A 20,981-nucleotide genomic window follows, 5' to 3' on the forward strand; every position below is an offset into this window, starting at 1 on the left:
ACTTAAATAACGAACACTTTTTAATGCATAAAACTATGCTTAAAGCGTTAACGACCTTTAGTGAATCAGCCCGCTAGTGCTATTACAGGAGCTGCCTAATCTGTCTGGGCCTACCTACACCCAGGTTCCCAATATTTCCACACCTGCTTGCTCAGGTACAGAGCATTAACCAAAATGGCTTCTATCCTCATAGCTGCTTAGCCTTTTTACTATCCAACCTTATGGCCAAACTGTGGAACTGCAAAAGGCCATGTTATGACCCAGGAAAAAGGACTTACTTCCCATTAAATTAAGGACTCTTTATAGCTGTCCAAATAACTAGGTGACTGCCAGTGAGAAAGGGCACAATTTACCAGTTCCCTACAGAGGTAGTATAGTAAGTTGCAGTGGCTGAAAGAAGATGTTTGTCCACTTTGCTTATATGGTTTTGTCCAGGTGAAACCTGCCTAACTGTTGCCACCCAACCCCTTCTTGTACCCATCTAATATATCTGCCAATACAACTGATTCACTGAAGGAATTGAACAACTTCACAGCTCTCACTGTAACAAACCCCTTTATAACCCTTTACTAACTCTTAAGAGTTTAAATTCCCATACAGGCCCAGAAGCCTACAACACTACTTGGATTTATACATTTTCGATTGGACTGTCAGACTGAGTGATGCCTCTGTTGTCTGAAAGAGAAAAATAATATTTTATTCCATTGTAATGCTGTACCCAAATCTACAACTCTTACCAAATTTGGCACAAAGAGATAACTGTGTGTGTATGTGTGAAAGGTAGGGACATAGGTGTCCTCTGCCACAACCTCTAGATTGTTTATCATTTAGATAAAGTAAAGGAGATTGTATTTAGATTGTACTGTATTTAGATTGGTGTTTTGCAAGTATTAGTGCAAAGTGCTGCCTTGGTCCTGACATAACCCCAAACTACATTTTTAATCTGGATTATGGTGCAACCAACAACCATTGCCCTGGAGGCAAAAACCACTAAACATCTGGGGCAATAATAAATGGACCCTTGAATCCAATCAGGTTTGTCAGGTGACTGCTCATTCGGCTAATTATAACATATAAGGGACTACTTGGATTAAATACATTTTACATATTAATAAAAAAAAAATAGAAAAATCATTTAACCTAATAAACTTTCTTTTAATTTTTTCATAAAAATACCTTTTCTGTTTCTCCACAGAACAACTCCCAGGACAGCAGTGAGTAAGACAAAAGCCACGAAGACAGGGATGATGATATATAAAACTCCTCTATGTTTTGTGTCGTTTACTAGAAAGTAAAAAAAGAAAAGCAAAGTTGCTTAGCTGGTGATACTGAAAGAGTAATTTCACATTTCTGCCCAAATTATCACCTGACACCCATTACTTTTCCACTTGCCGCTCCCTTCCTAGAGCTGGAAATACATAAGCAATGTGACTGGGGAACACAAATCTACTTTTTTACTTTATTCCTTTACAGAAAACCATAATAACTCAAATATTTACTTTTCCTTAGGGGTTCTGAGCCACAGATATAAATATGGGTTTGCTCTGGTCCCACTTATACCTCAGAGGGGAAAAATGGGTTTAGGAACATCTGCGTACAAGCCCTATGTACACCCTACATCTTACAAAATGTGTCAGGGACAACCAAAGTATAAGGAGCTCATTTACCAGTGCTAAGGGTGTAAGTGCCAAGTGCTAAGAGGCACACAATTACACCCCTTAGGGCTAATACAGGGAGCCTGATGCATGCTGGGAACCCCAGGGTACAGCTGGGAAAGTAGGAGGTCTCAAGGTGAGTCTGGCTTTGATGCTCAAGCTATAGGGTGGTCCAGGAGAGGCTGTAAAACAGTGCCAGGCTAAGCCAACTGGGTGCCCTGGGCAACCAGCTAGACCACCCCTTCCCCCTTGTGCGCAAGGATATGCACATATACATGCACATGGGGGGGTGGGGGTTCATGTCCAGGAGGTGCTGCCCAGTTCAGAGCTGCCTGTGGACTCCAGTGTGTCTGCCCCTGTGGTCTTGTTAATGCTGCAAAATGGGAAAAATTGCCTTTTTCCAAGGAGAGGTACCTGGGGGAAATAGCACTACCTGGGGTAATAAGAGCTCTTGGGAAGGGACTAGGGTTCCAGCCTATGACTAAGTACCCTTTAGGTACGAAACACGTAAGGCTTTGTAGCATTATGTGTAAGTTTAAATAAACTTTTTTGATTTTACTTCAACTTTTTTGAGCTACTACAGATGTTTATTTGAGTTCCAGAGTGCCTGCCTTTCATTGTTTCGAATTCCTAGGGACTAGGGTTGCCACAGGTTAAAACCAGTCTTACATTATCCCCCTCCTTACAAGGGGACTTCCAGGGGCCTAAATGCTCTAAAATTTTAAAAGGAGGATATAGCCCTCTGGGATTTGAAATGTAGGAACCAGAATTAAAGGCAAGGCAGACAGCTAAAGAGACTATTGGCAGAGCCACCCTCGTGGGTGCATGAGGTTCTGCATTGTTCATGTATATCTGTCGCCCTTAGACTGGGGGCATATTGCAAACCATCTGTTATATGCTACTATTAGAGACTTTACTAATTAAACTGCACTCATTTTGTAGCAGAGCCTACAAATTATAATTTTTTTATATTTTTGAAAGTTGAGAAACAGACAGCCCTTTAAAACAATGGGCAGATGGCACCCTAGAAGGGGAAAATTGCATAGAACTGAACGATGCATTTATTCCATCCAATGTTAAACAGTGGAGCTGTGTTGGTCAGTCAGTCTGAATTTCATTAGTGAGACAGACAGACCCCCATGTGTTTCCAAGGCAGGTATGGTTTGTGTATTAGATGCCCACTGCATTTACTACTTTTTATTCCTTTCAATATAAAGTTTATTTATTATATTGAAAGCCCCTGTGTGTTTTATTCCCCAGTGAAATCCTCAGAGGCATATCCCTCGGTGCCCATTAGGTGGAGGCCCTGCGTTGAAGAGATCTAAGTTTGCCTAGATCTCTTCAACTACTTTTGTACTCCATTATCGATGTGCAAAGATGTCCACTTTTTGCACTTTGTGTGTTAGCCAGGACTTTATGTAAGTACAAGTTTTACTGCCAATAGATTAGCCACATTAGTGCCACCTAGAACACTATATTTATTCTGCAGAAAGCTTTACCATACCTGGATAATCAGCCCTAGAAGCTCCTTCTGTTTGTTTAAGATAGCAGCTGCCATTTTAGCTTGGTCTCCATAGGTCCCTGCTACAGTTATAGCCATTATAGCTCAGATTACATATTCCTAAGGGTGGGGGAGAGTGAGTTTTATGCATTCTTTTGTGGGGGAGCAGGAGAAGGGAGAGAGGAGAGAGCTTCACAGACTCCGGCCCTGGGAATGAAGGTTTTTTTCTGAGAGGAAGTCTGATACCCAAGAACATGTTTACCAAAAAGTAGACATGAAATCCTGTGTTTCGTTTGATAGAGGACTCAGTGCAGCGTTTCTGTGAGTGCTTATGGCTGTATTTACATAGACCTTTCTGATAAAGCTTACTTATGTGCTAGTGCCTGAATGTTGAGAGATGTAGTTATACAACAAAACTATATATATACTTTTTTTTTTTTTAATCTCTTTCTCCTTGCTTTTAAGTGCTGGCTTATAGCAATATATGACTTTACTTACTGATTTACACCAGCCCAAAGCAGACTATGCTGAAGTCCATGGCAGATAGAGTGTGTTATACCTCAACAAAAAAATAAACGCATCATATATATAGTGAATAATGTACCCCCTGTTGTAAAATATAAGGATATTATAAGTCACCGAGGAGTTCTGTGACCATATAGTGGTACAAGGCCAAAGGCCGAATGCTTTTATACAGGTCATGTGACAGAAATGACATCACTAAATCCCAAATGAAATAGTCTTAAAGGCACTTACGGAAAGGCACTACCAGCGTGTCATTCAAGCTGCTGTGATCTATATGGCAGGAGTAAGTGGCGCCCCCCTCTGGTGTTACCCCCACACTGACTCTGATCTGATAGGTGCCATCAGGGTTTGGCAGGATCTGTGGTGCCTCCTCTGAGTGAATCTCATCTCTCCCATTCTTTATCCACTTCACATCAACTTCTCGGGGGTGAAAGCCATACACGCAGCAGTGCAGTTTTGTATTGTTGTCTGATTCTAAACTGGAAATCTTCACCTTGGGGCAAACTGGCAGGAAGACAAAAAAATTAAAAAGCTGTAGGGACCCATAGGTTTATATTACATTAGTTTACACGTCCCCTGCTTAATATTCCCTATAATCCTAATTCCTGGTACCTGGGTGGGTAATATTCTCCATTGGTCCTGGGATATGTATGACTATTTTTTGTTAGCTTTAATGTAGTGATTGTTAAGGTGCCCATACACCCTAAGATCCACTTGCTTGGCGATGTCGCCAAGCGAGCGGATCTTCTCCCAATATGCCCCCCTACGGGGGAGAATCCAGGCTAATTCGATCATTTGGCCCCAGAATTATAATGGCGGGTATGGGCAAAGTCGGTCCGGGGACCGCATCAATGAGCCGATGCGGTCCCTGATCCGACTAGATTTTTTAACCTGCCCAATCGAGATCTACCCGATTTCAGGCCAGATATCGGTTGGGCAGGCCCATTGGTAGTGCCCATACACGGGCGGATTAGCTGCCGAATCTGTATAAGGGACCCATATCGGCAGCTAGAATCGGCCCGTGTATGGGGACCTTTACACACTCTTTGGAAGAGGTTGGATGTCTGCTGGGGAACCTGTGACAACAAAGCACAACCTCTTTAGAGAAGTCAGGGGCCCCATGAATGAGGTTTAGATAGAAATAGTATAGCCCTGCCATAGACATTCTAGGAACATAGGTTAGAGAGATATAGCTAGAAAGCGCAACCTTGTAGTCAAGTCTGGTGTTAATAGCTTGAAGTAACTCTCCCTAAGGCAAAACTGTCTTTAAAGTCAAGGGTACACAGTAAGGATTAAGGCTCAGTGTATCACTCCCTAAACATTTCTACTGGAAATCATCATGGTAGCCCTAAAGGTGCCTCTCACCAGCTGCCAGACTGTCTCCCCAGTGGTGTAATTGCTGTAAGCTCTGTACTTCACAGAGCTTCACTCCTCCCTGCCTCCAACATCACAAAGGACCAGCTGGGAACTGCCATGCTAAGCTAGAAACGGTATGAAAACATTATAATACAAGCTTTTGGCTAACTTGGTGTTCATTACTGATGAGCAAATTTTTTCGGCGGGCATAGATTTGCAGTGAATTTCTGCATTTATGAGAAAATCAGCAGCTGAAAAGTTCGGCGCGCATCAAAAAAGAAGCGGTGGTGTCAAAAATAGGACACGGTCGCGTCAAAAAGGGGCGTGATTGCTTCACAATGGGCACGGGCAACAAAAAGTCACAGTCCCACCAACTAAATGCCACCACCCTGCCCCCTTAAACTTTAAATTAATTTTAAGTATAGTATGATTTAAAGAGTGCTATTCTGGGATGATTTGCCATTGGTCTACATTTTTTATTATTTGTGGTTTTTGAATTATTTGGATTTTCATTCAGCTGTTTTTCAATTTGGAATTTCGGCACCATCTGGTTGCTAGAGACAGGAATATGCCCAGGAGAGGCCTAAATAGACAAGTAATACAAAATAACAATAAAACTGGAGCAATCGTTTTTGGCTGCTGGGGTCATTGACCCCCATTTGAAAGCTGGAAAGAGGTTAGAAAAAATGAAAAATTGCAAAGCTGCACACACTAAGGGGCAGATTTATCAATGTCCAAATTTCGGCTAATTAAAAGTACGATTGGCAAAAATTTGGATGAAATATGAAAATTTGTATCGTCGTTGTACAAATATATCATGGTAAGGTCCTAAAGTCATGAAATTTTAATATCCAAACGATCATAAATGCCGCAAAAAAACCTTTCTGACTTCCTTCAGTGCATGATTTTGGAAGCCCCCCATAGGGCTCAATGGCACTCTGCAGCTCCAACCCGGCCCAAGGAAAGTCACCCATAGGGCTCAATGGCATTCTGCAGCTCCAACCCGGCCCAAGGAAAGCCTCCCATAGGGCTCAATGGCACTCTGCAGCCAACCCGGCCCAAGGAAAGTCTCCCATAGGGCTCAATGGCACTCTGCAGCTCCAACCCGGCCCAAGGAAAGTCTCCCATAGGGCTCAATGGCACTCTGCAGCCAACCCGGCCCAAGGAAAGTCTCCCATAGGGCTCAATGGCACTCTGCAGCTCCAACCCGGCCCAAGGAAAGCCTCCCATAGGGCTCAATGGCACTCTGCAGCTCCAACCCGGCCCAAGGAAAGTCTCCCATAGGGCTCAATGGCACTCTGCAGCTCCAACCCGGCCCAAGGAAAGTCTCCCATAGGGCTCAATGGCACTCTGCAGCTCCAACCCGGCCCAAGGAAAGTCTCCCATAGGGCTCAATGGCACTCTGCAGCTCCAACCCGGCCCAAGGAAAGTCTCCCATAGGGCTCAATGGCACTCTGCAGCTCCAACCCGGCCCAAGGAAAGCCTCCCATAGGGCTCAATGGCACTCTGCAGCTCCAACCCAGCCCAAGGAAAGCCTTGGGCAAATACGATTCCGACAAAAACGATTTTGTAGCACAAATTGACGCAAAGCATGAAAAAGTCATGGAAATTAAAAAAAATATTGTGTAAAATACACAAGGCTCTATAAATTAGAAAAAATTCAAAATTTTCCCATTTGTACTAATTCGTACATTGATAAATGTGCCCCTGTAAGTTAACCCGAAACCACCCCTTTAAACTGATATTATTCGTATTAAAAACAAAGCCTTATTTTGCTACATAACCTTACCCTTTTTATCCAGCATTTTGATTAAATAAGGCAGATACAACTTCAGGTCGTGAATACAATAATTTTCCATGTAAAACTTGTCAGACTTTGCGTACAAATCGCAATTCGCACACTGCTGAATCACATCCGAAGCCTTTTGGGTTAAAGGCACAAAGACTCCTTTCTCTTTATCGAAGGTTGCAAACGATTCGCCGTCAAATGCAGCTTCCTGATATCCCCCGACGCTGCCATCGTCATCCAGCTCACAGATAAATTTCTTCTGATAAACGTGAATATCTGCGCTGCCTGCATCAGAAATACAAATGCATATAAAAATCCACTATTCAAAAAAAAACCACACCCCCACTTAGTGACAACCCACCCATCCGGTTTATCAAACAATTCACCAAGGAACATCAGGGCATTAGGACCATTTTGAACAACCATTGGGAGATCCTACTCCAGGACCCCTTCCTTAAACCCTTGTTACCTAAAAAACCTTTAATTACATACAGACGAGCACCCAGTTTGCGCAACATCTTCCCCTAGCAAATTACGCTACAGGAATCATAACAATCCAGCAGGATCCATTCCTCTTACACCTGGATCATATTCCTGTAACCATTCCCGTTGTTTAGCTTGCATTTTTGTTACCAATGAATGCATCTTTTCATCCCTCATCACCAACATTCAGTATACCATTAAGAGTCATATTTCCTGCCAATCCAAATACATTATCTACCTCATAACATGTCCATGCCGTCTCCAATATGTTGGCAGGACAACACAAGATGCCCGGAGCCGTATAGGCCAACACAAAAGGAACATTATTAATAAATTTCCTATGCACAGTGTGTCACATCACTATCACAGAGCACATAACAGCAGCCCCGACACCTTTTCCATTACATTTATTGACTCTATCAGTTCCTCAGATTTTGCAGCTTTTGACAACCTAAAAAAATGAGAAATGTACTGGATTCAGACCCTCAGGACCTTGGTACCTGAGGGTCTTAATGAAGTTTTAGAAAAACTCTATTAATTCATCTTGTATTTTTCCATATGCCATATTGTTCCGTTTTATGCTTTATTAGTCCCTTTAGTAGTTTTATTACGTTTTTTATATATATCTGATGCTTTTATGACCGATTATTTATATCACTTCGCAATATTTTGGAAAATGGAATATGCATATTTGGTTGCATACCTTTGCGGGGATGCCCGCATAGTTTTGCACGCCATACCAAAATTTGTATTCATCATGTACATTGCTTTTACGGATTACTACTATGTTATTATTATTATCACGATTACTATCAGTTGTTGTCATTATTACTGGTTTTATTACATGATATTTATCCCTTATTATATTTTTATATCGGTCTAGCCACACTATATAACAAGCTCAGGTGTCCTCAAGCAGCACAGAGGCTCCTGGTGTGTTTATACAAAGACACTGGTAAGTTGCATTCACTCCATTTTAATTTTATTGACTTCTTTTTTTTGTTGTTTTAGTTATCTGTACTACATCCCCTTGCTTTAAATATACCTTAGTTCATGGTCTTTATTAAGTTACTATTTTATGTCTCCCATATAGTTTAATCTTTATGTCTCCCACCCAGATACTTTGTTTCCTATGTAGATTATTATATACCAACAGTTTATTCCCCATGTGCATCAGCACTTGCTTCCCCATGTTGTGTTTCTCTTCCCCCCCCATATACTTGGCCCAAGGGCTCCCCTCGTCCCTTTCCCTTCCCTATTGCTATTATTCACCGTATATTTGCACTCCTCCATACATCACTCACATCAGTATCTTCACTTCCCCATAATTTGAACAGCCGTATACAACAATTTTTTATAATAACTTGCCTGTCTCTGTGTTTTTAGTTTTTTTTTCACCTATTCTACATTGCCTGATGAAGCAGGAAATGCCTGCGAAACGCATTGCAATATTGTTGTGAATAAACTATTACTGAAAATTACCACTTTTGTTGGTGTCTGCCTGGAGGAGGTAAGTTCACTACTACCTCCTCTGAATTACCCATTGGGTTTTTAAGTGTTTTTAGCTCATTTTATCTTTTTGGCGCCTGTTTTGTCTTATCACTATACCGAGTCCACCCCGAATGGAGGGGTGTCATCCCCATTTTTCTTCCTTCTACAGAGAGTGACTTCTTATTCCTGAGTGGGGTCAGGATAATCTCCCCACCTGCTTATACAGTGGTTGCCTATTGGTAACCCTGGCTTGTGAGTATTAATTTGTTTACTCTATCATTACTCCTTGTAAAAATATATTACACTATTGGGGTTCTTGGTGTTCCTTTTTGTTTTGCATATAAAAGGAGATCATATAATAACCTCTCTAATGCTTTATTTACCAGTAGGTCCTTCCAACGGGCACGAGGGCACCCACTCCGTTTAGAAGGGAGGTTCCATTTAAATATTCAGAGGATTTTTTACTGTGAGTTGTGATATTCCCTCCCCGAATCAGTCGTACTGGCTGATACATTATATTGCTTTAAGAAGGGGCTGGATGGGTATTTAGCAAGTGAGGGAATACAGGGGTAGGGGGGATAGCTCTCAGTACAAGTGAGGGAATACAGGGGTAGGGGAGATAGCTCTCAGTACAAGTGAGGGAATACAGGGGTAGGGGAGATAGCTCTCAGTACAAGTGAGGGAATACAGGGGTAGGGGGGATAGCTCTCAGTACAAGTGAGGGAATACAGGGGTAGGGGAGATAGCTCTCAGTACAAGTGAGGGAATACAGGGGTAGGGGGGATAGCTCTCAGTACAAGTGAGGGAATACAGGGGTAGGGGAGATAGCTCTCAGTACAAGTGAGGGAATACAGGGGTAGGGGGGATAGCTCTCAGTACAAGTGAGGGAATACAGGGGTAGGGGAGATAGCTCTCAGTACAAGTGAGGGAATACAGGGGTAGGGGAGATAGCTCTCAGTACAAGTGAGGGAATACAGGGGTAGGGGGGATAGCTCTCAGTACAAGTGAGGGAATACAGGGGTAGGGGAGATAGCTCTCAGTACAAGTGAGGGAATACAGGGGTATGGGAGATAGCTCTCAGTACAAGTGAGGGAATACAGGGGTAGGGGAGATAGCTCTCAGTACAAGTGAGGGAATACAGGGGTATGGGAGATAGCTCTCAGTACAAGTGAGGGAATACAGGGGTAGGGGGGATAGCTCTCAGTACAAGTGAGGGAATACAGGGGTATGGGAGATACTGTAGCTCTCAGTACAAGTGAGGGAATACAGGGGTAGGGGGGATAGCTCTCAGTACAAGTGAGGGAATACAGGGGTATGGGAGATAGCTCTCAGTACAAGTGAGGGAATACAGGGGTAGGGGGGATAGCTCTCAGTACAAGTGAGGGAATACAGGGGTAGGGGGATAGCTCTCAGTACAAGTGAGGGAATACAGGGGTAGGGGGGATAGCTCTCAGTACAAGTGAGGGAATACAGGGGTATGGGAGATAGCTCTCAGTACAAGTGAGGGAATACAGGGGTAGGGGGGATAGCTCTCAGTACAAGTGAGGGAATACAGGGGTATGGGAGATAGCTCTCAGTACCAGTGAGGGAATACAGGGGTAGGGGGGTTAGCTCTCAGTACAAGTGAGGGAATACAGGGGTAGGGGGATAGCTCTCAGTACAAGTGAGGGAATACAGGGGTATGGGAGATAGCTCTCAGTACAAGTGAGGGAATACAGGGGTAGGGGGGATAGCTCTCAGTACAAGTGAGGGAATACGGGGGTAGGGGGGATAGCTCTCAGTACAAGTGAGGGAATACAGGGGTAGGGGAGATAGCTCTCAGTACAAGTGAGGGAATACAGGGGTAGGGGGGATAGCTCTCAGTACAAGTGAGGGAATACAGGGGTAGGGGGATAGCTCTCAGTACAAGTGAGGGAATACAGGGGTAGGGGGGATAGCTCTCAGTACAAGTGAGGGAATACGGGGGTAGGGGGGTAGGGGGGATAGCTCTCAGTACAAGTGAGGGAATACAGGGGTAGGGGGGATAGCTCTCAGTACAAGTGAGGGAATACAGGGGTAGGGGAGATAGCTCTCAGTACAAGTGAGGGAATACAGGGGTAGGGGGGATAGCTCTCAGTACAAGTGAGGGAATACAGGGGTAGGGGGGATAACTCTCAGTACAAGTGAGGGAATACAGGGGTAGGGGGGATAGCTCTCAGTACAAGTGAGGGAATACAGGGGTAGGGGGGATAGCTCTCAGTACAAGTGAGGGAATACAGGGGTAGGGGGGATAGCTCTCAGTACAAGTGAGGGAATACAGGGGTAGGGGAGATAGCTCTCAGTACAAGTGAGGGAATACAGGGGTAGGGGAGATAGCTCTCAGTACAAGTGAGGGAATACAGGGGTATGGGGGATAGCTCTCAGTACAAGTGAGGGAATACAGGGGTAGGGGAGATAGCTCTCAGTACAAGTGAGGGAATACAGGGGTAGGGGAGATAGCTCTCAGTACAAGTGAGGGAATACAGGGGTATGGGAGATAGCTCTCAGTACACGTTGATCCAGGGACGTGTCCGATTGCCATCTTGGAGTCAGGAAGGAATTTTTTCCCCTCTGAGGCAAATTAGAGGCTTCAGATGGGGTTTTTGCCTTCCTCTGGATCAACTTGTAGTTAGGCAGGTTATATATAGGTATTATGGTTGAACGTGATGGACGTACGTCTTTTTTCAACCTAACTTACTATTTTACTATATATAAACGAGACAATATAGGGGTCATTTAGGAACACACATGTAAGACACCTCTGAACGTGGTGGTAGTTCTGGGGTTCAACAGTGGCTGGAATAGCTTCAGGAGCATTTACCCTTGGCAATGGAAAAAATACAAGATTTATGAGAAAAGCACTGCATTATGGGTGCGTAAAATTGTACTTGCTCATTTTATAATCATCATTTTTTTAATTTAAACTAAATTAGCATTTTTTTTTCTAAAAAATACTTTTCCGAGATCTTCTATGTATCCAAACGGCTAAAAAAAAATGGCTGCTTTCATGTAGAAGTCAATGGCAAAGGTCCCTTTCCTTTCCTTAAAGTTTTTTTTTTTTTTTTTCGTTTCAAAACAGATTTGGTTGTTTTTTTGTTCTGAAAAGTCAGACTTTTTTTTTTTTAAGTATTGCAGCGACAATTCGATAAAGTTAGAATACTAGGATGTCATCAGGTTGGACTATCACTAACCATCCCAATAAGTCACTAAAATGGACAGTGGAGTCATGTCTTCCAAAGGACATGATCAGGTCCTCCATAGTTCCATCCCTGATGTTAAAGGCTGTGTTCCATTAATCACCTTCTCATGTTCCTATAAGATGATAGGCACCTCGTAAACTAAGCATATTGTAATTTCTTGGTCAAAAAATTTGAAAATAATGGGATAGAGATAATAGGGTTGATTCACTAAAGTGCAATAAGGTTTTTTTTTGCGTTAAAATAGACGCGAAAACTAGCACGCGATTCACTACAGTATTATCATGTGCGTTAAGTCGCATATCGCATGCGTTAATTTTTGCGCAACTGAATGAGTTAATTAGCGCGCAGAAAAGAATACGATCGCATGATTCACAAACACTTAGGCGCGCTAAATATCGCATTAGGCTATGCAAAAATTAGCACCTACTTGAGGCAGGCGATAATTATAGAAAAGTACAGTTAATGAGCTTTTGGCAATAAAATATGGACTTACAGTGTTATTTATTCAAGTCTGTGTTTCCCCCAGAGTGACGCAGCCGCCAGTTTGCAGGGAAATGGGCATTTTTAATACAGTAATTTTCCGCAAGTATTGGCGTGTATGGCTAACATGGCGTGCGTTCATTCGCGCAACTATTTATATGCGGCTACAAGTGATGAAATGTTTCGCCAGGCATGGATTCGCAGCAAATTTTTGGACGTGCGGTGAGTTTTCGCAAAACAATCTGCCAATGGCAAAACGCATGGAAAAATTCGCCACATGTCCAAAAATTGTTGCAGGCGTCAAAAAATAAGTCGCGGGCAACAATTTAATGCACAACATTTTTGCCGTTTTGCTAATTTTTCGCCAAAGATAAACGGAACAGATTTGCTCATCACTAGCGGCTACTAATTATATGCTACCATTTATATGCACTTTTTATATGCTACCATTTATATGTGGCTACTATTTATGTGCTGCCATTTATATGTGGCTACTATTTATGTGCTGCCATTTATATGCTACCATTTATATGTGGCGACAATTTATATACGGTGACTATTTGCAGTGACTATACGCGGGTGTTAATCAGCGCATGTGCCATCAAATACCAAACGAAAATAGTCTTCGCGAGTTAAATAACGCATGTAATATCGCGTGTAAATTAACGCAAGTATGCTTTTAGTGAATTGTGCGTTAAGTCACCAAAATTTAGATGCGATAACATTTTTACCGCACGCTATAAATAGCGCACGTTTTAACGCACTTTAGTGAATCAACCCTAATGTTTTTAGCTGTATTTTGGTAAGGCATTATAATCTATACAAGGCCACAAACCCCCAGCTTTCTTATCCATGGCCAGATAAACCATTAATGCAAATAGTCCTGTATGTACTTCTATATAGCTTGTGTTTTTTAGAAGGAGTGGAAAGGGTATGTATATGTCAATGGGAGGCATATCCAAGGAAGGGGGTTAATGGCGGATGTATAAAACCTCTCCCACAGCAATCATTTTGCTATAACATAATTATATTGTAACATTCACTGCAGATCAGTCTTCAGGCTAAGCTTGTTCTGCACTGTCCTTGGGGGATAGCCCTGCACTTTAGCATCCTCTGATATGAATTCTCAGTAAACAATACTGGTATTTACATTACATTAACATTTATTTATAAAGCGCCAACATATTCCGCAGCGCTGTACAATAAGTACTGGTATCCTTTATTATGACCAGGGAGGCCATGTATATACAGGTATGGGACCTGTTATTCAGAATGATTGGCATCTGAGGTTTTCAAGATAAGGGATCATTCTGTAATTTGGATCTCTATACTTTGTCTCCTAAAAAAATCAGGTAAACATGAAATAAACCCAATAGGACTGTTCTGCCCCCAATAAGGGGTAATTATATCTTAGTTGGGATCAAGTACAGGTACTGTTTTATTATTACAGAGAAAAGGGAATCATTTAACCATGAAATAAACCCAATAGGGCTGTTCTGCCCCCAATAAGGGGTAATTATATCTTAGTTGGGATCAAGTACAGGTACTGTTTTATTATTACAGAGAAAAGGGAATCATTTAACCATGAAATAAACCCAATAGGGCTGTTCTGCCCCAATAAGGGGTAATTATATCTTAGTTGGGATCAAGTACAGGTACTGTTTTATTATTACAGAGAAAAGGGAATCATTTAACCATGAAATAAACCCAATAGGGCTGTTCTGCCCCAATAAGGGGTAATTATATCTTAGTTGGGATCAAGTACAGGTACTGTTTTATTATTACAGAGAAAAGGGAATCATTTAACCATTTAATAAACCCAATAGGGCTGTTCTGCCCCCAATAAGGGGTAATTATATCTTAGTTGGGATCAAATACAGGTACTGTTTTATTATTACAGAGAAAAGGGAATCATTTAACCATTTAATAAACCCAATAGGACTGTTCTTCCCCCAATAAGGGGTAATTATATCTTAGTTGGGATCAAGTACAGGTACTGTTTTATTATTACAGAGAAAAGGGAATCATTTAACCATTTAATAAACCCAATAGGGCTGTTCTGCCCCAATAAGGGGTAATTATATCTTAGTTGGGATCAAGTACAGGTACTGTTTTATTATTACAGAGAAAAAGGAAATCATTTTTAAAAATTTGAATTATTTATTTAAAATGGAGTCTATGGGAGATGGGCTTCCCATAATTCAAAGCTTTTTTTGGATAATGGATTTCTGGATAACAGATCCTATACCTGTATTGGCTCATCAGTGTTTATTAGAAAGATGGATGAAATCCAGGGTTTATGACCAATACCAAACCAAATCCCAGTCATAAACTGGATAATTCAAAATAGGCACTAAGTTTACCCAGGAGCTGAAACCCATAACAACCAGTCAGTAGGAAGCATTTACTGGTCACCTGTTTAAAAGCAAACATCTTATTGGTTGCTATGGGTTACTGCTCCTGGGCAAACTCAGTGCCTTTTATTACATATAGGGGTTAGAGAGGACCTTACAGGAATGTAAGAACTGACAATCCAAGCAAGTTTAAGGACAAAAAATATTGGGTGATCTCCCTGCCCTGTTTAATGTAGCCCAATCCAAAAAATGATGCTGCCCTCCTACCAGAGACTCCTGGATAAAATTAGTCATTAGAATCATCACTTAATAACTTTATCTACTGAGATAAATTCACCTCAGGCAAGCTCCATAAGATATACCTCCATTTGTAACAAAGGCACTAAGTTTGCCCAGAAGCAGTAACCCATAGCAACCAATAAGGTGTTTGCTTTTAAACGGGTGACCAGTAAATGCTTTCTGTTGATTGGTTGCTATGGGTTACTCCTCCTGGCTCCTGGGCAAACTTAGTGGGGCTCATTTATAAACACTGGGCAGTAACCCATTGCAACCAATCAGTGGTTAGATTTTTCCAGCTAGCTGTAGGCTGAACACTGAAAGCAATCATATGATTGGTCATCATACGTAACTGCCCAGGTGCAAATTTTCTCAGTGTTTATAAATGACTCTCCAGTACCCTTTATTACATAATTCCCCATGGAGTCCCGGGGGGGGGGCATCTCAGTCGGAGCTATGCACATCAGGCACATTTTTTTGCATGGGGGCCCAGCACCATTAAGCTATGCCACTGCATTTGTCCATATTCCACACTAAAAAATGCTCAGATATATCAGATTTAGGTTACTCACCATAGGTCATGTTAGAGAATACCATAACTTTTTCCAAACCCTTTTTTTCCTCCTCCTCCAAATGAAAAGCGTATTCCATTTTCCTCCTGACATGCCAAGAAAGTATTTCTGGTACTGGAACGAACGTTTCAATATCACGTGTGTCGCTGCTGTACCTTCCAATCATCACGTCATCCACAAAGGCAGTAATGGAATATTGTGGCAGGCCTGGGGCAGCCACTGATACCATGGATATGTAGTACTGCAGAGTGTGACTGCCTGAGGGACAAGGAAGCACAGAGCTAGCAATCATTCTGTATAATATACACATACAGTCAGGGTCGGACTGGGGGGTGAAGGGGCCCACTGGGGCTCCCGCCTCAGGGGCCCTGCAGGTTCCCACACCAGCCCCCCTAACCCCCCTCGCAGGGCCCCCCCACCCGACGTCCTCCCCCGAGCGCATAAATTTAACGTGTCAGGGGAGGAGCGGTCGGGCAGGGGGAGCACCGGCAAGGGTCGGGTCTGGGCCCCCGGGGCCCACTGTGATTTTTCCCAGTGTCCCGGCGGCCCAGTCCGAGCCTGCACACAATAATGTATTAAGCTAGCACAATGATGGATGAAAAATGGATGAAGAAAGGGCTAAAGTGCACAACAGGACTCATTTACCAACACAGCTGCTTACTTCGTTCCAATACTAATCAGCTAAACTGACCATACCAGGCCAAGCGAGCGAATCTTCTCCCTATTTCCCCACCTATGGGTGGGCATGGGGCCGATATTGGCACCTAGAATCTGCCCGTGTTTTAGGCCTTTACCTTTCTACGTACTAAATGGTCTAGTAACCCATAGCAACCAATCAGCAGGAAGCATTTACTGGTCAGCTATTTAAAAACACAACCCTGTTTGTAAATCAACCCTAACACGTTGCATCAGGGCGGGGGGCAAATGAATTTGCTACTCTGCGCTGGGCCACTCTTAAGATTTTTTGCAGGGTAGCCCTGCATGTCATTTTTGAGGGTTTGGGGGGTTGACATTAACACCCAACACACTATTTACCAGTTGTAGACACACATACACATTTTTAGTCCCTTTGTCTTTTTCACCATATTGTGTGTAAAGTGTTAATTGCACTGTGCAATGCAATGTATTACTTTTATTGTTTTTATTGGATTATAAATCATTTTATTGCATTCTGCATTATTCTTGGCTACATATTTATGCCTGTGGAAATTCTGTGTGCACTGCCCCACTGGACATATATATATATATATATATATATATATACTTTGTACTTGATAGCCCACAGTCTTACATTATCTTCTTAGTTTTACTTGACTCAGTATGGAGCCATCTTGTGTTACATTCCTATAGTCCAGCATGTTTAACTTGCTAGCCAACACCTGACTCGTGTCACTGGTTACTAGTGAGCCATTAGATCATTGCATAGGACAGCCCTTTACATGCCAATACAGGGTGGGGCAACCTCGCCAAACAAGGTGGTATGGCCACCTTAATTCCTAGGGGGGGAATTCACAAAAGTGGAGATAGATTTGTCAGATTTTCCACCTAATTCATAAAATCTCTATCTCCTTTTTTGTGAATTTGTCTTTAAACAGACAGTTTTCAGATTTTGTCGTTTTACCAACTTTTTTTTATGAATTTGCCTTTCGCTCTTAGTAAATCTGTCGGTGCCACAAACCCAGTCCCACAGCTACAGGAGCCTTGGGATAAGGAATTTACCAGCAGGATTTAGCATTTCATTTGCCATTTGTCATTTCACTTTGGGGCATTTCCTGAGGGGTAATTTCAGTTTGCCCAGGGAAACTATACATCATTTTGTCTGGGCTTTCTAATGTTTTCTATATTTCTGTGTAATTCCACTTCTGTAACAAGATTTTAAGGGTCTAAATACCTTCTTCTCTAGCCTCTACTCATTACTGGGCAGCAGCAATCCGGCCCCCACACCAACATGCCCGGTGAATAGAGGCCCAACAGGACTAGGGCCCACCGGGTTTTTATCCAGTGCCCTGTTGGGCCAGTCCAACCCTGTACCCCAATATCCCAGTTTGGGTGCCAGTTTGCATGTGCTGTTTGCTGATCCCCAAGATGGCGGCTGGGAACAGAAGGGGCACAGCTAAAGGAGGGGGGGTAATGCTGTCAGGCAGCTCTGTAGTTGTGGACATGCTATGGGGGCACAGATAAGTTGGGGCAAATGTCAGTGAAGTGGTTAAAGAGGGGGCACTGCTGTTAAAACTAAAAATTTGCCTGGGAGGCTTTATTTTTACTTTAAATAAAAATGTTTACAATATATTGACTCAAAATGTTATTATTGCCTCATTCATTAAGCTAAAACCAGCATAACCATGCAAATGTGAGGTAAGATAAAAAAAACTTTTTTAACCAGTGTTTTACTTGTTTATAAAATATTAATGAGGCTTTTTGCACCTATTGCTCTAGGGTTAGACAAAAACAAAACGGAAGAGATTAGAATTGGTCTGACAGTTACACTGAGCTTTACTCCATTTTGAAAATGTTGGTAAAAAATGTCAGAAAAATGTTGTTTAAACAACAAATTCACAAAAGTGTCTGTAAACTGTCTTTCTTTCACCAGAAATGGGAAAAGTGGCGGTTGAGTCGGAATTTAGGTGGATTTCTGTTTGTGAATATGGAGAAAGTGTTTTCCACCACGTTTACTCCAAAAAATGTCTATCTCCACTTTTGTGAATTCCCCCCCCAAGTCTTTGTCTGGGGCTCTTTCTATGTCCCTATTGGCCCAGCCTCCCAGGAAGTCCCTATTATTATTCTGCAGGGGTGGGGAGATGTATTGGAGCCCAGGGATTGCATTAACAAGCGGTCCCTGATCCGACAGAAAAATCAAACCTGCCCAATCAAGATCTGGACAATTCCAGGCCTGATGTTGGTCAGGGAAGCCCATCATTTGTGCCCCTACATTGGCAGATAGGCTGCCGAATCAGTTTAATTTTGTATTGATTTTTGCTATTCTGGGCTACCATGAGAAACCTTGGGGCTACAGACCTCTAAATGGTCCTCCTTTGGAACCCCAGCTGTCCTTGTTGCTGCTTCAAACATGTTTAAACATACTCATAGGCATCTGTTTTTACAATGGGTTTCTGTATTTTCCTGGCCCCATCACAGGTGTCACGCACGGTATCCCAAACCCAGAACAAAAGCCAAGATCCCAGTCAGAGCTCACATTTCTGCCTATAACAGGCACCTTTTGCTTCAGGAGTAGCCCTCCTCTACTTGTGCCAAGTTTAAAAAGACGCGTGCACTTCCACACGCCAGAGAGGAGGACACTCAGATTAGCACGCATGGTGAAGAGGCAGGTTTCCACGCTTGCCCCACTAGACCACCAGGTACTGTAACAACAGGCTCCCGAGATATTTCTTTTTTTTCTGTTCTGGGAAGAGCTATAGGCACAGCCAAGTGGCAGTGAATTTAGAAACAAGTTGTTGTCCAAACAGAAATCACCTATAACATCTGCAACCAATATTGCTAATAAATCCCATTCATTAGCTACATGGGATGTGAATGTTATATGTGTCCCCTCCAGCATTAACCCTGTATGGTAGCAACAATACTTGCAATTAACAATTAGCTGTGAAGCAGCCGACTATAATTAGAAATGATAATATAATAATACTTACCCGTGGGGCTGGGACAAAGCATGACAAATAGCACAAAGAAATCCATTCTCCTGCCGCTGAGTCATGAAAGCACATTCTGTAGCTCACCGGCCGGCTGCCTCACTATCATTTCAGGCTGTCGGAGAAGGGAATTCACCGCAGTGCACTGGAGCCGCCCGATTACACAGCTCTTTCTCATGTGCAGGGAAAATCCCTTTCTAAGACACTAGAAGTTCAGCTCCAGTATGTTACAGGCTTTCCTGTCTAGCGTGAAGCCCCTTTTTGTTTTGAGCCCTCCTTCCCTCCCTCACTATGAAGACCACAAAGAGGAGCCTAATGGGCATGCCTGAGTGAGGCATATAAGGGGGCAGGCAATATATTGTAACCCTATTTTGGCTACTGTGGTACTTATAACACACAATCACCTGCGTGTGGCGCTACAGGAGCCCTGAGCCCCCGCTTATTATGGGGGACAGGTATGATATAAATGAATGGCGTGCCTCCACCCAGGGTAGGTATAGGTAGAACTATATGTATCCTCCCTGGGAAAACTCCATGGGGTCCTCCTTGGACCCGGACTCCCAGCAACTCCCGGTACCTTGCCCCTCCCTTGGGGTAGCTGCTTACCAGGCAGTTGAGGATCCTCAGTATATGAACAGCCAAGACACTGGTTAAAATGGTGAACCAGATGAACTTGTTTATTGATGCAGGCAGAACACTTCAGAGGATGTCACACAGACGGCTCAAGTCACACACTCTCTCTTTGGGCTAACCCCCGGTACTCCCGCCGGATGATTCCACCTAGGAACTCACCCCGGTCCACGCGTAGGGCCCCTTCACTGGGAACACTCCCAGGTGCTGACTTGGCTCCTCTTACTACACACTACAGGCCCTGAACTCCAGCCATGAGTGCTGGGGGGTCTTAACCCCTCTCTCTCCTGTTGGGGCTATCACTGCCGGTTCTCTCTAGCCTGCCTGTCACTCCTAGAGTGACCTATTACAGTACCTCCTGTACTAGAACACAAGCCTGTTGCTGACATCATTACATAGGGGGTCCCAGGCAGAAAGACCTGCTGAACATGGGAGTCATTCCCTTTTATACTTTTAGCACAGCGCCATCTAGTGGTTGCTGTTAACTTGCAGGGAAACTCCCTTTTCACACATAAACACCCAGGACCACCTTTAGGTGTCCAAATCTCATAAGGCCACCCTCATGGTGCCTGTCTAAAAGGGGAACTAATCCTGGAGGGGCCCAATTCTTTGGGGTCCCTACAATATGATTGTCCTCTCAGAGTTTTAATTACTATTAAAATTAATTACCCATTCAGCACTTCCTATATATCACCTAGATGGTAAATGCATAGGTTTTGGGGGTTTGGGATTGTTTGTAAATTCCAGGACTAAAGGGAAAAAAATGTACTCAACTAACATGATAGAAAAGGATTTGGAATTACTTTTTAGTGTGACAGGTCCCCATTAATTAAGTTGGTGAATATCAAAGCAAAAAAAAAAGTACTCAGTACCATACTGTGGGCCTGATTCACTAAAGTGCGATAAAATTTATTGCACGCTTTTTTGCGTTAAATTTGTCGCAATAATTAGCGCACGATTCACCATAGTAATATCACGTGCGTTAAGTCGCCATATCGCATGCG

General features: G+C 42.9%; 1 protein-coding gene across 1 annotated transcript; it reads right to left on the bottom strand.

The window, feature by feature from the left end:
* Positions 1–3: 3 nt before the first annotated feature.
* On the bottom strand, positions 4–19,656 carry ncib (non-classical class Ib). The gene is made up of 6 exons (XM_018096512.2): positions 19,348–19,656; positions 15,701–15,958; positions 6,827–7,111; positions 3,913–4,185; positions 1,177–1,284; positions 4–675 (listed from the first exon to the last, which is right to left on the bottom strand). The coding sequence occupies exons 1-6, from the start codon at positions 19,391–19,393 to the stop codon at positions 629–631; spliced, it is 1,017 nt and encodes a 338-aa protein (XP_017952001.2). The 5' UTR covers positions 19,394–19,656; the 3' UTR covers positions 4–628.
* Positions 19,657–20,981: the final 1,325 nt, after the last annotated feature.

Source organism: Xenopus tropicalis, chromosome 8 (assembly GCF_000004195.4).
Source record: "Xenopus tropicalis strain Nigerian chromosome 8, UCB_Xtro_10.0, whole genome shotgun sequence".
Classification (NCBI taxonomy): domain Eukaryota; kingdom Metazoa; phylum Chordata; class Amphibia; order Anura; family Pipidae; genus Xenopus; species Xenopus tropicalis.